We start from the raw sequence: 17,923 nt of genomic DNA on the forward strand, positions 1-17,923 counted from the left end.
TTATGAATGCAATGGCCAATCAGAGGCGTTCAGATGAGTCATCACTGAAACAGCGGAGTTCTGTTGTTCAGCGCGCGCTGACTGAATTCTGACTCGCAAATTCTCTCATCATAAACAACAAAGTGCAGATCTACGTGGGATGTAAGTAGAAGAGATTTATTCATCGTACAGTGTAGATTCACTGATTTTAACCGGAGTGTTTTAAAGTGCATATACTCGCGCTAGACTGAGCTTGTGATGATGTTCTTTGGTAATGTAATGTTCTTTGCTCATTTTCTGTAGCTGCTTTTTGAACTGTAAGCATTATAATTTGTAACTTACAATGTTTCTATAAAATTATCATGTAGGGCGGAGATACCCCCTGACAATGTAAAGTGCTTTGAGTGCCTAGAAAACTGCTATATAAATATAACAAATTATTATTATTATTATTATAATTAGTAACTTACGATGTTTCTATTAATTTATGTTAAATACAAATTCAGTCATATTAAAAACATTAGGCTGCTTTTAGCCTTACGCTGGAGTTGGTTCACTTTCCCGCAATGAAGCTAAGTAAATAATTACATAAATTAGCATGATAATATCGTGTATCGGCGATTTCACAGGCTGACGATATGAAAATTGAGCGTATCGCCCAACACTATGTTCCATTCAAAATAGTATGTGAGATTCAGTGCATATCAAGTAATAGTGTCTTGAAAATAGTTTTCCAAAGGTGTCCAGATGATGTACTGTTTCTGAAGTTTGTGCTTCTGCATGATTTCTAGATGTTGGCCAGTTTTATTGTTTATACTAATTTTGGGGTCAAAAATATTAAGCAGCACAACTGTTTTCAACATTGATAATGAGAAATATTTATTAAGCATCAAATCAGCATAATATAATGATTTCTGAAGATCGTGGGTCTGACACTGAAGACTGATGTAATGACTGCTGAAAATTCAGCTTTGCATCACAGGAATAAATTACATTCTAAAATATAGCAAAAATTAAATTTTAATAATATGCCAAAATATTACTGTTTTTTTTCTGATCAAATAAATGTAACCCTGGTGAGCATAATAAACGTCTGTCAAAAACATATGAAAAATCGTGCAGATTTTTATTTTTATCAGGCATGAAACATTCTTTTCAGTTGCTAAAAATATTAAAAGGTCATGGAAAAGTATTATTCACATTTTCTAGTTATGCTCAGTTTTAAAGTGTTTCTTTCACTAATACTTTTTGTGAGTAAGATCTCTTAAGTTAGTTAAAAGTAAAAAGTAAAAAAATCCTTATCCAATATCGTCTCAATATTGTTTTTCATACTGGCCCAAAGCCAAACCTTAGTGCTTCGTAAGAAAGAGTATATGATATCATTGGCTCAGTTCTGATTTTCATATATCAGATTACGTTGCAGCTTGACTTCTCATATTTCTTGGTTTATACAAACATTGCCTCGCTCCATTTCCAAATGTACTTATATATATATATTTATATATAAGGGTTTATGTTATGGCAGTTTTCACTCTTTCAGGGGACCAGCATCAGATGTGATTGTGTCAGTAGTATTTTTGTGTTTATGGTGAACTTTGTGGTATTGGTAGAACATCTTGTAAAATATGAAAGATTTGATTGTTTTTTTGCCGTGGTTTTCTTAGAACTTTAAAGAATCTTTGAAATTCCGAATGTTTTCTTGCAAGAAAAAAATGGGATGTTTGTTATTCATTTTTCACTACTTATTGCAGATCAGTCTGTGGGCCTGGCCTTAAATAGCATAGAATGTAAAAAAAAAATGTCTGGTAATAGCCAGGGCTACCAACTTTTTTGACCATCAAAAAATATTCCTGCTGTTTACACAGATCACAGGTGTATTTTGTGAATTGTATTTGAAAAGCTTGGTTGAACATCTCACTGTGCAGAATCTTACATTAATATTATCCAGGTTTTTTTCTATAGTATGTACATTAAAACCATTGCAGATGTTCATCAAGGGCTGAGCATTAACCGGTTTCTCGTTGTCGTGCTGTGGTGAGGTGTCCTGTTCCGCGTGTGCCTTTACATACAGAGCAAGGATGACAAATCTTGTCTATTTTCAATCCAGAGAATCAAGTTTTTATGAGAAATCAATCTATTTTAAACATCTCATTCCTGTTGTGAAGCTATCTACGAATTGTTTTTGTTTTATTGTGAATAAATACCTTTGTGATTATTTATAATACAGCGTGGAAGTGTTAAATTAACTTGCTATCTGTACACAATTTCTGGGTGTATTTTTTTTTTTTTCTAATTGTGTGAGAAACTGAGGACCGCTACACTCAAATGAACTTGTGTATCACAGACTTAAAATGAAGGGCTTTTCATGCCTCACTCTCATTTGTTGTGCAAATGTCTTAAATTATCAGCTGCCCTCATGCATATTGACAAATCAACATCATTTTGTATCATTCATTCACAACACCAAAGATGTGCCATGAATTTCAAAGAATATTCTAAAATGGGAGTGATAAAACAAGTAATATGTGGAACAGCTGTACATATTCCTTTTAATGACTAATACGAGTACCCCAATTCAATTTGGCAATTTGTAAGTGATGATTTAGACATAAGAGTGAGTTTGTACAATGTTTTTTTTTATTATTATTATTGACAAATTTATATTTCTGGAATATATCTTTTTAATGTCCATTTCTGTGGAAAATAAATGGCTTTATTATTTTACAAGTTTACAATGTTGAAATAAATTGTACATAAAAACGAACTCATGATGACTTCTTCCTTGCTGCCTTCACCCATTGAGCAATGATTTCAGACTCCTCCTTCCGAGCCACAATCACAGACTCAGGATCAGCAGGGTTAGACTCCCTGAAAAACAAAAAACACCATTTATAAAAACAGGAAGCATGATGATCAGCAGGGACAAAGCCAAATACAACATTTCACTCTATATCTCTCACAGTTGCACCCACAAATAATGAAAATTCCCACCTTAAATCCAGATGATGAGCTCCCTCTGGTATGTTGATTGCAATCAGTGATGGACTGAGTGACTTCCTGATCTACAGGTGAAAATAATTCAATTTCACAGAGAAGCACAACAAAGCACTTTATTCATTAACCTCAACAGCAACCAATAACAAGGGAATTACTGAAATGAAGTATTCAGGTGATTATTTTTAGTGAGGAAAAATACCAAGTGCAGCTTAAAAAAAAAGTATCTTACCCCTCCATTAGCCCAAGGATCAAGATCACCATTGGAAAATATGATATTGCTTGCTGTGGCAAGATCTAGAAAAGAAAGTTCAAATGGTTGCAACATTGAGCTCTCATTTCATTACAAACATCCAATGAATATTAAAAGGACCAAAGGCAAGTGGAACCTGATGTATAATCATGAGGTAAAACTTTTTTGATTTTTTTAAAGAAAGGCACAGACCCAGGCACTGTTTGGTAGTTACAGCTTACCGTCGCCCCAGAACTGGGTCTTCAGCCACCCTGGACGCGGCACCACCCCCCATCTCTTTGAGCAGTACTGTTCCGTCTGCTGCTCGGTCAATGTCACATTGTTACTCTCGTAGCACATCTCGATCTCAGTGCAGGCCTAAAAAAGTCATTCAATTTTTATTCACAATGACGTGAAAGGAAAGTCCAAGCTATTTTACCTTTTTATTCCACAGTGTAAAATACAACGGTAATACCCCCTCATAATTTTTTTTAAGCTTTTACATGTTAGTGACTGCTAATAAGTGGCTAAATGGGACAGAGGTTTCTGGGAACATCTACTAACTCACTGTTGATACATTTTTAAATAAAGACTGAAAGATTTGTTAGAGCTTAATGGTGGTGACACTGAAGTCATGTAACAGTATTGTTGTTCATTTATAGTCTGCGTTTAAACTTTTACATCTGGTGATTTAGGCTTTAAAATTAATAAATGTTGTGTTCGTTTGTGAAGATTATCACGATGAACAGAACATGTAAAAATTGCAAACTTCCGTTGGTCACAGAGCTTCTTTTCTGCAATAATCCAAAAGTCCATGGGAAAATCCTATTGGACTTTTGTCAAGGGAACTAGGGTGATGTGAACTACTTGGTTGGCCTACAAAATTGTCATCCCTGTAGTACTCTGCAGTCTCAAAATAAATCTGTTTTACTGAAGACTTGTGTTAAAATCTAATATTCAGGGTTTAGTGAGAACTAATCTAGGTACCTGGTAATCCCATGCATAGCTGTCAAAACCAAGGCCACAGCCGGTGGGATCGGCACACTCCACATAGAGACTGTAGAGGTCATAACATGTGAGCTGTCCAGTGGAATTATACACAGTGCCTGTGGGCCGGCACAAAATGAATACTAAAGACTTTCCATGGCAGGACCAGATGGTTATAAAACGAAACAAAGCTGCTGTCATTTACCAATAGTATCTCTGAGTGCCGACATAAGATCAGTGCCATTCAGCATGGTTTCACACGCCACCTGTAAAAGTAAAAAGTACTGCAATTTATCTTTAAGACACACAATCACACTGGTTCAGTTCCAACTGCAGGAACTGCTCTGCTAAGGAATTTTTAATGGAACCAGATGGGCTGGAATGGTTTTATTTGCTATATGCATCAGGAAAATATTTGATTAACGCCATTAGGTTTTCCATTATGCATTGAAGCATTCCAGTGGCAAGCTTTTCTTTTTCATGCTATCCCCTTTCCATTTGGTGATGGAGTTGGCTGGAAATTCATGCAAGTGACAAGTCCAATACCTTCACAGGGAAGGCTGGCATGCTGCCCATGAAATGAGTGCTGTAGGGATAATCCAACATGGCCATCATGGTGAAGGCGTTACGTAAGAGTCCGTTCAGCTGATGAATGTCCTTTGGGGTGGAGGGAGTTTTACACAGGGAGAAGACAGATTGGATGCGTCTGTATTCTGAAGTATAAATGGGAAACCATGCAGAATGAAATGCATTTTAAGAACAAAAGCAAGCACAGACTGAACACGGTTAAACATTCTGAGTGAATGGCTATGGATACCTTTCTGTTGTGCCAAAGTGTTTAGCTTCTGGAAAGCTCCTTGCACTGCATCTTCTCAAGATCCTGAATAAGCAAACAGAACACATCAATATTACTCTAATACAAAATACTTTTATTTACAAAAAGTATTACATTTTAAAATCATGTTTTCAAGCAAAAGTGACTGAAAGGAATTAAATATGAACCTACAGTGGTAACGTCCCGGAAAAACTGTCTAGAGTCTCCAAGACCTGCAGTGGACAGGATGGGAGCATTAGCGGCTAACGCCCCAGCCACAATATTCGGGTACCTGATTCTCATGTAAACGCTTAACATTCCTCCGTAGCTGAAAAATAAAACACATAATAACATACATTACTGGTTAAAAGTTTGGAATAATTACCTTTTTTTGGTTTAATGTTGTTCTTTTTCTCATCAAGGCTGCATTTATTTGATCAAATATACAGTACAAATAGTAATTTTGTGAAACATGATTACAATTTAAAATAACTGTTTTCTTTTTGAATATTGTGATTGCAAAGCTGAATTTTCAGCATTCATTACTCCAGTCTTCAGTGTCACATGATCCTTCAGAAATCATTCAATATGCTGATTTGCAGCTCAAGAAACATTTCATATTATTATCAATGTTGAAAAAAGTTTTTGCTGCTTAATATTGTTGTGGAAACCGTGATTCTGTGGAAAACTTTTCGAAATTTTGGGGTAAGAAAGAAAAAAAAAACGCTGCATTACATTGATCAAAAGGGATAAATATGTTTATAATGTTACAAAAGATGTCTATTTCATATAAATGCTGTTTGTTTTGTTTTTACTTTCTATTAATCAAAGAATGTATCATGGTTTCCACAAAACTTTTAAACAGCAAAAACATTTTTTCAACATTGAAAATAAAAAACATTAATAATATCAGAATGATTTCTGAAGGATCACATGACACTGAAGACTGGAGTAATGGCTGCTGAAAATTCAGTTTTGCTATCACAGGAATCAATAAAATATATTTTAAAATATATTAAAACAAATATGTTAAATTGGTGATCATAAGAGACTTTCAAAAACATTATTTTAAAAATAAAAACTTTTGACCAGTAGTGTGTACAATATTATTGTTATGATTATTATATAAAATAATTATTAGTTATTATAATGTTTAATTAATTTAATAATAATGACATTTTATGTAGCCAGGTGTCATATAGATATTTATGTATATATGTGTCTGTCAAGAGGATGATGGGTACATGGCTAAATATTAGTTCTCAACAAAATAAAAAGCTCACTGAGACCCCACCTTCCACCAAAGACGATGACGATGACGGGACATTTCTGAGCTCCCAGTTCCTTCTTCAGCTCTGTGATCATGACCGCATAGTCAGCCAGGGCCTGTTCCACCATCAACAGCCCCACCTCAGGGATGTTAAATATTCTAATTTATTGAGATGCACCTGTATATAGGAAAACTACAGATCAGAACTTGCCACAGATAAACAGGTCTCAGTTTTTCCACCGAAGATCAGCAAAATGAATCCAAGGAAAAGCCAATGTGCAGCCATTCTCACAGAGACCCCATACATCAAGCCTGAAACCTACCAAAGTTTCATGAAATCATCACAGGGCTATTGACTGTCATGTGATCATGTCAGCTGTCATGTGACTTGTGTCATTGTTGCGTGTCGTTAGACAAATGCCCTGTTTGGTCAAGATTATGGTATGTGATTTACACAGTTATTATGTTAAAGGTTGTCTAAACAATGAACATAGCAGCTTCGCAGTTTAACAATAATTTACCCAATAGTTTCAGAATAAAAGTCATGAACCATTTCAAAGTAAAAGTTTTCATGACTTAAAATAAGTGATGGGCAATAATAATAATAATAATAATTATTATTATTATTATTATGAAATGTTTCAAAAACGTACCTACAAAAAGGTCAGATAGCTACATCACAAAAGTCAATAAATCCTCTTTCTCCGAATGAGCATAACCAGGTCCTTCCTAAATAAATAAATAAATTCCAAGTATCACACGATTTTAAGGGGGAAAAAATCTAAATCTTTGTTTTCCAAAGATTTCCAAAGCTCCGCACTAATTCACAATGTGAAAAACATGATCTAAATGTGATATTTAATTGTTATGAGCGCGAGAAGTTTATCATGTCAGCGGTCATGTGACTTGTCAGATTGTTTATTATTTCTCACGAGAAGTGAGAACTGCAAATGTGACCCATAATATTTTATCTATACTATTATAGGTTTGTTTGTGTTCTGACTCTGTTGTAACTGTTACTCAGTCCGTTAGTCAAAACCCTGATGGTTGGAGCGGGCGCGGCCATTTGTAAATGTCTGGCTTCCATCCGCCTCCAGCTATTTTTAGCTGTACAAAACAGCTCGTTTTCCTGCTTGATTTCGCAGACTGGTGTTTCTTACCATATTATTTTAATCTATTGTATTAATTATAAACACACTGGGTTGTAGCACTAACAATTTTACCATTTATTGCGCTTTGTTATTCTTTTCGTTATTTCCGTACCGCGGCTAATGAAGCTTAAGTCTCGCACATTCACAGAAAACAGCTTACTTCCGCATTAAAAAATAAATGACTTTTTTTTATCAATTCACTGGGATTAGGATTAGGATTTGTTTACTACTTTGTTCAGTGACTATTTCTGCAGTTTACATTGTTACATACCAGAAGGGGGCGACACGTGTCTTTTGTGTGTTTTGAGTGAGTCGTTGGATCATTCACATTGTCAGCATTAAAATGAAAATGATTTGTTCATTTTAAAGATTCATTCACAAACCCCGATTCGCTCACGAGCGAAAAACCACTACGGTTTGCTCCATTTGACCCGGAAAGCGGGGCCTTGTTTAGCAACTTATTTTTCTAACACTCAGCTTAATCATAAGGTGTCAATGGCCAATAAACCAGAATAAGAAGGAAAACACATATGCTTCAAAATTTGTAGTGTTTCTGTGTTCAATTCATGTAGTAATAGAACAAAATGTAATGCACGTGTAAAAAGCAATGTATTTATTTATTTTTTTAGATGTACAAGTAATATAAACATTTTAATTGTCTTCTGGGTTTTAGACTACAAACCTGTTTGCATCTTTTTATTTATAATTACCATTATATACCATATCATATTATTTATATACCATAAGAAAACTGGAGGGGCCCTTGATGGATTTTTTAAAAACATCTGTAGCGCCATCTGCTGTCCAGGTTGAATTAGAGTAGATTTGCACTCTCCTGGATATTTTACTTGTATCTCAGATATCTCAGTTTATTATGATGTCAACATATATCTTAATAAATGTGCTACAGATATGTCAAAACAGCACAATATATCCCCATTTCCTTTTTTTTTTTTTTTAAGGTACTGTGAAATTGTAAATGTAACATTAACCTTAAGTCCTCTCTTATTTGGGGGAAATCTAAAGCTGTAAACTTGTAAAAAAATGGTAATATTGCAATACTGGGATTTCCTCCCTTCAGTCTTTTTCTTGACTGTTTCTCTATTAAAATAGATGTTAGGCAATAATTAAGTGCTTCCTAGTAGAGTGTAGCCCTTGGCAAGACAGCTTTTCTAGTTTCTGTCCTTATTGTGCTGTATATGCTAGTGTGTAAGTGTGCAAGTTTTCTTTCTTCTATTTCCTTGACTTACTCAATACCTTTTTGTTTAATTGAGCCTTTGCGTACGTGCCCTACCTGCTGCTCAGCAAGCCTCTCTCTCTCTCTCTCTCTCCTGGGAATGCAGGACTTCCTGATGGCCTGTGGCAAGTGGGAGGGAACCACAGCTGTGTGTCACACTACAAATATCACTTCCCTGTGAGTTCACTTAAGAACTCTGGCTTACACCTGTTCAGGAGGCGCACTCATTTTTTAATGGTCGATCACTTCTAGAAAGCAATCCAAGTTCCTGACTTATCTCTGTCAGTTTCTATGCAGTGGTAAGTGTCGGTCATTGTACTAGTATTAGGTTTTTGCTTTATGGTTTTATTGTCTTACAAGAACCTGCATAGCTAGTCTCACTTGTATTTGCAGGCAGCTGTCACATTCAGTCTTTTCATTCCAAGTTATTAGTGACCAAAATATGGTGTTTTCTCAGTACAGCTTGGTATATAGTGATTATAAAAATTACAGTTGATTATTTTTGTTGTGTTCTAGAGGGCCATGCTGTACATAGAGTTGATCAGGCTGTGGGATGAGGCTGTGCGGGCAATAGACAGCCGGGACTGGCAGGGTGCTCTCACTAAACTCAACCAGATCACAGATCACAACTGTCGCACTATGTTTGTGGTTGCTTCGACACACATTGCCCTTGGTCAAGTGGACTTGGCCATCAAGGTACAACCACAAGTTTAGCAATTACGCATGTAAGAGATGATAGAAATGTATCTGTAGCAATAAACCAATACAGTTATCATTGTCTTTGGTTGTTAAACAGTATTTTCAAGAGCTATAGTTTAGTTCAGGGGTTTTCAATCTTTTAGATTCCATAGACTCTCAAATATGATCATCCTTGTGCCATCCTAAACTTTAAAAGGCAGCTGTATATTTGAATGTATGAAGTCCCAGTTTACAATGTGAAAATGATTATTATAAATGTGTAAAATATTATTTTGAAAATGTTTAGTTTTTATTGTTACATTACATTTTTTCTATTTACTATAGTATTATAACTAATGTTATTATATCTGTTTGAATCTTTTTTTAATGAAATTAATTTATTTGTTTTATTTTTTAGAAGTTTCCAGATATAGAAATTACATTTCTTAAAAAAAAAAAAAAAGTTAGTAAAGGTAAATTAAAATAAGAAATATATAGATTTTTTAAACATGTATTTTAGATTATTTTAATGCTTTATTTGTCTTCTTTTTTCAAACAAATTAAAAGAAATATCATTTATTATTTTGTACATTTTTACACTGTTTTTCTCTGAACATTTCCACGGTTCTTCTAGTACTCCTTTGTGGCCCCTTGCTTAGTTAATAATTTAGTTATTTCAAGGTAGCAAAAAATATGAGCTGTAATGGTCATGTAATTATGGTTTTGTTTGATAAAACTGTGAAAATTTGGAAATGTCTTTGACAATGTCAAATGATGCCTTTTAGGCTCTCGACCAGGTAATCGCAAAGGATTCGTGTCTTGCTGTGGGATTTTTTCAGAGGTCTGCTGTTCATATGATGGCAAACAGGTGAGGATACTCTGTTTACATGCTGTAGCTCTCTATGAACGAGCAGACTAGTCTGTCTGGTACGCCACAGTGTGACGCAACACAAACATCTTAAACATTGACCTCTTTTGTTTAAAGTTGATGTTCTGGACAGTTGCTTCACTTTGATCTGACACTGGCTCTTTGTTCTCGTGCTCTCTCCCTGCCTCATTCTCTTTCCCTTTCTATCTGTGTCACTTTTTCCTAACACCAGGCTGGAGGAGGCATTGACTGATTGTATATGGGCTCAGAAATACATGAGGGAAAATCCTGTTATTGACTACAAACAGCTGGGTCTTCGCTATAAAATGTATAGCTGGCAGGTCAGAACATAAGCATATTTCTCTCTGTATGTGCAAAACAAGTTAAAACAAAACCATAATATAAAAGTATGATCGTTTGGGTTTATTGCACATTTTATTTGTTAACATTGTATTGTGACTTGGAAAATTGTTGACATTTTCCATCTAGCCTTGTGTCAACTCCTGTGAGGCCATCACAAGGCCTCTTTGAGGGCTGAGTGAAAAAGCTCCATGGTTATGCAATGCTAAATGCCAGACTGAAAGATGATAAGAAATATCCAGCATTCTTAGCTCAGGTTATCCTGAACAGATTAAACAACCTTTCTATTCCGCAAATGTATATTAGCTGAAAAATAGACAAGGTCGCTTTGTAGAAGTTTCACAGAGTCAATGTATGACCTCCGCATGCTAAATTTGCACCACTAGTCCATTGTTAGACATGAGGAATATGTACTATAGGTATGGTTCATGTGATTTTCTTGGAAGAATAATAGAGATACAGCCTCATTACTCACCGGGTGATGGAATGGAGGGTACTGTTCAAAGAAATTAGTAATTTTACATTTCCCCAAGAGGGCAGTAAAAACAAAAAATCATCAATCACTTTAAGTGTGTATACATAAAACACACTACTGTTCGAAAGTTTGTGGTCAGTTTTATGTTTTGAAAGAATTCAGAAATACAGTGAAATCAGTAATATTGTGAAAGGTTATTACAATTTAAAAATAACTGTTTTCTATTTCAATGTATTTTAAAATGTAATGTTAGCTGCCATTATTTCAGTCTTAAGTGTTACATGATCCTTCAATAATCATTCTAATATGCTGATTTGCTGCTAAAGAAACATTCAATATTATGACAGTTAAAAACACAATTATTGAGCTATTGATGTAATGTAATGTGTGTGTAACTTGATTTTTTTTTTTTTTTATCTTAGGTCCTTTATAATGCAGCTGCCGTCCACTCTAGACTGCAACAATGGGACAAAGCCAGAGAAATTTTGATGGCGGCCTCACAGGAGAGAGGAGCGGGCCGAAGCAACCTGATAGACACAGCTCTAGAGGCTATTTCTGTAAGACTTATCATCACTTATCATTTTATTAACAAATTGCAAGGAGGACACTGAAAAGTTTATTTTTTTTCATAATGCAAGACATCCATCGCTACATTTTGATTGCCCTTTTACAGATAATGTATCACTGAGTGCAGAAGATTGTAATGATTTCTGCAGTCTGTGTTTTGTGCTTTAATCATGTAATGTTTCTGTCCATTCTATTCCCAGAGGAGAGAGGTTTTGGAGCCTCTCCTGGTTCCTGAAGGTGAAGTGTTCCGTCCCAGGAAACAGGAGGTAGACCAGCTTAAACCGAGGGACTTCTTGGGTGAAGCTAAGGTGACTTGCATGTTCACACTGTACAGTTGCTTTAAAAGCTATTCCTGGGCCTCTGGTTGAGAGTAGTTGAAAATCTGTTGAAAATATAGAAATATGTGTATGTACGAACTTAAAAGCTGCCCAAAATGATATGCATCTGCAGTTTTTGATTTTATATTTTTTCCCCATTTTATATCAAAAATCATTTTAATCACATAAACACTCTACACACTATAATTTGAGAAATGTTTACTGAAACTAAACTCTTCTTCTCTCAGGTCATCTCTTCTTTGATTCCAAATGATGACTTCAGAGGCTTTGATCCTCTCAGACCACAGGTACAGTTGCTACCTGTGATACAGCAACCTCCAAATGTTGTCCTGCTTTTTTCACCATCGTTTGGTTTCTATCTAGACTGTACTGATTTTTTATGTTCCTGCAGAAACCAGGGTACTATGAGCCAAAGGTAGAAGATGGCCAGTAAGTATTTCATATTCAGTAAATATTAAGATCAGCTTAATACACTGACATAATAGACTGTACTAATTTTAAGCCAACTTTAAGCACAAAAAAAGGCCTTCTAATTAAGCTGAATATATTATTCCTGCATAGGGACTCTCGTTACATGATAACGAAGAGCGCATATGTGGCGAAAGGGGCAGGGGAGCTATCGGTGCCTGCAGGAGCAGAAGTGTTTTTGTACAGTGATGATGACAAGGACGGACTGGCAGTACTCATTTATGATGGAAAGGTGGGATACTCTTTCTTTGTAGAATGTGATGGACTATTACAGAGAATTTGTTTTGATTTGGAGGCACATTGAATGTTTTTTGACTTATGACAATAGTCTCGCTTTCTAATTAGGTTTCTGACAGTGGCATCATCAATGTGAAATGATTTTAAACGATTAACAGAATATAGAATAACAACTGGGGTATTTCTTCTTTTTTACTTTAAAAATGTCAGAGAGGTCTGGTTCCCAGTTTCCTGCTTGAACCGATGGGCAAGAAAAACAAGGGTAAAAACAAGCGAATTGTAAGTGTTCCTTTGTTTGTTTTTTTAACTTCCTTGTATGACCTTTTTCATTTGCCACAATGTGCTCTTTATGGTTTTTAATAGTGTCTTTTTATATGCCCAGTCTTACCCAGCTTTTCTCTTAGATTTGTTGAGCTTTATGAATGCAGACAGCTTTAAAAGCTTTTTAATTCTAGTTTTAAAATGTGCTTACACACTCTGCAAACCACAGAGATTTGGCAAAGACTGCGCTTTGCCTCGGCACACTTTGTCACTTTCGGTATCGGTGTAAGGAAAAGAAAAGCAATCCTGAAAATACAAATGGTTTAAAAGTTTATAGCCTCTTGTTACCACTTCTGCCAGAGATTTGAAGATTAATTCAGCAAGAAAGGGGATCTTAATTTCCTTGCTTGGCATACTGTAGGATCAGTGAATTAAAGTTGTAATAGGCAATAGCATACTGAGTGATTTTCTCTTCATATTCCTTTGAAGGAACTCGCCAATGGCATCCCATATCCACCAGCTCTACAACCCCCAAATCGACCCCAAGGTCCATCTCAACGGTCATTAGGTACAGAAAATAATTCACATTCAAAAGGAAACTGTTTGTTAATGGCTAAAGTTATTTATTATTAGTTTTCATTATTATAAATATTAAATATTATTATTTAAAAAAAAAATGAAAGAAAATATCACTGAACTTTCTCTTTTTTTAAATTTGATAGATGTCATTATTTAAAATGCAATGGAATGCAGTGGCATTGTTTAAATACAGCACATGCTCCAGCATGTTGCATGATGCACTTATGTGCAGTTATCATTTCCTGTCTCTCCTTTAGCTGTCCTAAAAATAAAAAGCAAAAATGACTGTACCAGTATTCTGAAGAATGTAAGTTTCATTCTCTCTCCTGTAGAGTTGCACCCCTCCTATGCCGGCACTGCCCACACAACTCCTCCTACAACCGGCAACTCCACCCACATCCCTACGCAGCAGGTGAGTAACGAAATACACTTGAAAAGGATGAAAAAATGCTGACCTTGTGACAGAACACAGCAGGGATCCCTTTAGAATGGAAACTCCAACATTTTATTTCACCCACAAAATCAGTTTTTGCTAGGAATTATGGTTGTAATTTTTCTACCATTAATTAAAAACTTTAAGTCAAGTCACGTTTATTTATATAGCGCTTTATATGATTGAGAGAGTTTCAAAGCAGCTGCAGTATTAAACAGGGAAGTACCAGAATCAGTGATGCCAGCTTTGTCAAATGTAAGACAAATCCAAATTCTGCTGTAAAAGACAATAGTGTCATTATTCAGCTCCAGTCAGTGTTGATTCGGTTCAGTTCAATAACTGTGCAAAGTTGATTATTTATAAAAAAATATTCAATTTTGTTAACAAATATAAACAATTTTGATTCAGCTAAAAAGCAGCTTTTAGAATAGTGTCAATATTTCAGCTCAATTCAGTTCAAGTTTTGTTCAATAATCAATAATAATCAATTATATTACTAAATATTAAGTCTTAAATATTCAAAATCTTATCTTATCCAATATGTCAAGCCTGAAAGCTAGATTTCTGACAGTATCATGTATTGTAGATGGAAATGGAAGCAGAGCATGATTAATGCAGTGGCCATCATGGTTGATCTTTTGTGTGAGATGAGATCTTTTGAATGAGTTTTGTGACTCAGACATGAAGTGGAGTGGAATGTTGAGGCAGCAGGCCTTTGATTTGGCCTGATTCAGTCAGACATACACCCAAGGGAGCAAAAGAAAGCTGATAAAATTTGAAAAGGGGACTATTTGAGGCCACTGTCTGGCAGAGAAACCCGATTGCCTTGTGACAATACTTATATCTGAATATGCAAATACCTTGTGCACATGATAGAACTCTATAATGGCGAAAAGGGGTATTTGAAATTGGGGAAAAACTTTTTTACAAGTTCTTGTATTGTAACTTCACATTCACTTGGCTTATACTTCCAGTGGACTGATCACATGTAACTTTTCTCAGCCGTAACCTCCACCCCCCATTTCTCAGGCCCAAACTTCACCTCAGGAGCCTGGATCAGCCATAGTCAAGGTGCACTATACATACACCATGGCTCTGAGAGTCCCTTTAGAAACTTCTTTCTGGGATCTGCAAGACAAAATCGCTCAGAAATTAGGACAGCCCGCAACAACCGTTCGCCTCAGGTAATATCGCTGACCTGCAGTCTGGTTGACCTGTTTTTAGTTGCCATAAATTCCTAGCATTAAAGTATGTTAGAACTCTGGTCACATTTTCCCTTTGTTCAAACCCCCACACCATCCCTAACACATGCTACTACTTCCTCTCACAGACACAGAAGGAACGGCACCAGAGCACTAACTCCATTAAATGGTGATGATAGACTGGATAGCCTGGAGGGTGCGGCTGAATCAGGACGTGCCCAAATTTGGTGTCAGGTAAACTAATTGCCATTTTTGACTGAAAGCTCTCAAAAATCTAGTTTGGTTAGATTGTCTTGCCAAAAATTCATGCCAATGGTTGAGCTAGTGTTGCTGGTCTGTATGCCCAAACAGTGCAGTGCTTTGAAAGTACCACAAAGTCACAGTGTTTACACCATTTGTGGAAATCAACCTATAAATGGTTTACCTTTTTATGAAACTGTGAGGGACAAAAAAAACACCATGAATTTTGAACTTTGTTCTATTATGAATGAATGTTACGCCAATTTAGCAATTAATACTATCTGCCAACTTCCAACTTCCTGTTTTTATCTATCTTGTCCCAAGAATGAGGACCCTCTGGTAAACAGGACTATTCTCTATCAGATGGTGGCACTGTATGACTACAATGCACAAGGCCCAGAGGATTTGGAATTCAGTGAAGGTGACACAATTGACATTCTCAGTGAAGGTACATAAACACAGGGGTATCTTTTTGTTATTATTTTGTTAATAATTTTACACAGTAAAGATGGGGTAAGAAAAGTTTTTTTTTTCCATTTTGCAGTGAATGATGAATGGTTAGAAGGGCATGTTGCTGGAAATATCGGCATCTTCCCTCGAAGTTTTGCTCATCAGGATACAGACAGCATCAGTCTGGCATCAACAGATTGACAAAGCCTCTAAACATGTACAGTGGCTGTATTAGCCTTCAGTGAATAAGAACCTTCTCATGTGCATCGACACTCTTGAGGGGTCCATCTGTTAAAAATTACAGCATTTATCCGAAGTTTTTTTCTGTATGCCAAAATGTGACTTCACCTATCTCAGTGAACATACACAATAACAATCCCAATACATTTTGAGCATAACTTTTGAAAGATGAAATCAAAATAATTCCCCTCTCCATATTTTTTTCCTGGTCCAAAGGTGTTTAAAAAAGATTTTCCATAATAACATTTTCCTTGATATATTTTCCATTAATGAGATTACAGCTCTCTTTAAGTGCTTTTAACTGGAAAATAATATTATTTGGGAATTTAAGATGTCTAAAATGTATTATGTATAATGGTACTGGAACATCCAAATTCTGTGTAAATTAGATGCCAACTGGAAACTCCTGGCTCTCTTTACAGAGTGAGTTCATTTAATATTATTAGAAAAGGGAGAATTTCAGGTACTTTTTGAGATCACAAAACAGGGTGGCTAAAGGCCAACTCCAGAGTTTTAAATAGTGCTCCATGGGACGCCAGCTTTAGTTTACATCATTGCCACCCACCTCTTCTTAACCTGCAGCTGACATGGTATCTATCTATCAAATACAAACTGAACAGCGGTGCAGCAGAACGAGATGATTTAACTTGCATCACACCCATACAATACACAGCGCTGGCAGATTTTATTTCCAACTTGGTCAGATGTCATAAATGGCTTTTAAATCACCCCTGTCCTGTAGTGAGAGCTGAATACACCTCAGCGAGGTATCCGTAATGCAGTGTTTAATGGCGTGGTGTGCTCTGTCAGACTGGGCACTGGGGCATGGCACTGCAGCATACAATCCCTCTGCTTTTTTATATTGCAGTAATTATGGGGTTGGCAGAGCCCAGCGTGATGCACATTTCCCACAATTCCCATTAAACATTATGCAATTAATCAAAGCCGTACCACATTCTGACCCAACGTTTACCGATCAGTTCTTCCCCTCCTACCTTCTGTCCCTGGTTTTATTAGTTAAAGAGTGACATTTTGTGTTGTGTTTATGAGCTGTTGTAAATGGTGTTGTATAAGTGTCAGGGTTAGCAGTTTAACATGTTTCAGCGTCAAAACAACCTTCTGTCTTTTTTTTTTTAATATATATATATAAGAGATGTAAGTGAACTGTATTTGTGTAGCACAGCCAACGGCTGCAATTTAATGGCCTTGACTGCACAACCCGTCATAAAAGTTAGTTGTTTATTCAGTACATCACTTGCTCTGTACTCAAAAGATAATGTGGGACTCTTTTTCCAGAAAGAGGAGAGCAGAAAACAGCCAACTGTGATGGTGCAGGTTCCCCCTGGAGTCTCAATTTTAAGTCAAGAGAACAGGAATTACTCAAATTAGGTTAAACCAACCCAACCACACAGCTTTATTAAATCACTCTCACAAACACACAACATACGTGTTGGGAGAAAGAAAGGACGAGGGAAGATATTTGGTATTTCAGCACTTGATTGAATTTCTGACAGACATTTTGGAGCACTTTTGAAGGTGTATGTGTGTCTTTGGTATAAGTGAGTCATAGTTATGCGTGACTTACAGCTGAAGTGTATTCACTTCTACAGTGCATAAAGATCAATGAGCATCTCCATTGTCTCATTTAGGCCCATTAATTGTTCATTAATTTTTGCCACCATGCACTGATGCCAGGAGCAGTAATTGCAAATTAGCAATGAATCTGAGACTTTTGCTGCAATGTCACCATCTTAAAGGGCTGTAAATCAGTGGGTTGGACACCCGGAAGGACGAAAAGTTCAGCTGAGAGGGTCTGTAAATCTTTAGTCTCATTATCATTAGGAATTATTATGAATTACCGTT

At 36.0% G+C, this 17,923-nt stretch overlaps 2 protein-coding genes across 2 annotated transcripts; one reads left to right on the forward strand and one right to left on the reverse strand.

The window, feature by feature from the left end:
• Window positions 1–1,717: 1,717 nt before the first annotated feature.
• On the reverse strand, window positions 1,718–6,579 carry LOC107690688 (dipeptidyl peptidase 2-like). Its single transcript, XM_016489080.1, has 11 exons — window positions 6,569–6,579; window positions 6,301–6,435; window positions 5,174–5,334; window positions 5,010–5,063; window positions 4,739–4,905; window positions 4,398–4,458; window positions 4,193–4,311; window positions 3,448–3,583; window positions 3,206–3,270; window positions 2,971–3,041; window positions 1,718–2,847 (listed from the first exon to the last, which is right to left on the reverse strand). Exons 1-11 carry the CDS (start codon window positions 6,577–6,579, stop codon window positions 2,745–2,747), a joined length of 1,083 nt encoding a protein of 360 aa, XP_016344566.1. The 3' UTR covers window positions 1,718–2,744.
• LOC107690672 (NADPH oxidase activator 1-like) lies at window positions 3,277–16,240 on the forward strand. The gene is made up of 17 exons (XM_016489062.1): window positions 3,277–3,380; window positions 8,771–8,963; window positions 9,181–9,360; window positions 10,128–10,210; window positions 10,443–10,551; window positions 11,468–11,602; window positions 11,813–11,920; window positions 12,178–12,237; window positions 12,342–12,379; window positions 12,512–12,650; window positions 12,866–12,934; window positions 13,406–13,484; window positions 13,828–13,907; window positions 14,958–15,112; window positions 15,259–15,364; window positions 15,695–15,818; window positions 15,915–16,240. The coding sequence occupies exons 3-17, from the start codon at window positions 9,187–9,189 to the stop codon at window positions 16,019–16,021; spliced, it is 1,566 nt and encodes a 521-aa protein (XP_016344548.1). The 5' UTR covers window positions 3,277–3,380; window positions 8,771–8,963; window positions 9,181–9,186; the 3' UTR covers window positions 16,022–16,240.
• The last annotated feature ends 1,683 nt before the right edge of the window (window positions 16,241–17,923 follow it).

This window comes from Sinocyclocheilus anshuiensis, unplaced genomic scaffold (assembly GCF_001515605.1).
Source record: "Sinocyclocheilus anshuiensis isolate Anshui unplaced genomic scaffold, SAMN03320099.WGS_v1.1 scaffold2041, whole genome shotgun sequence".
In the NCBI taxonomy this organism is placed as follows: domain Eukaryota; kingdom Metazoa; phylum Chordata; class Actinopteri; order Cypriniformes; family Cyprinidae; genus Sinocyclocheilus; species Sinocyclocheilus anshuiensis.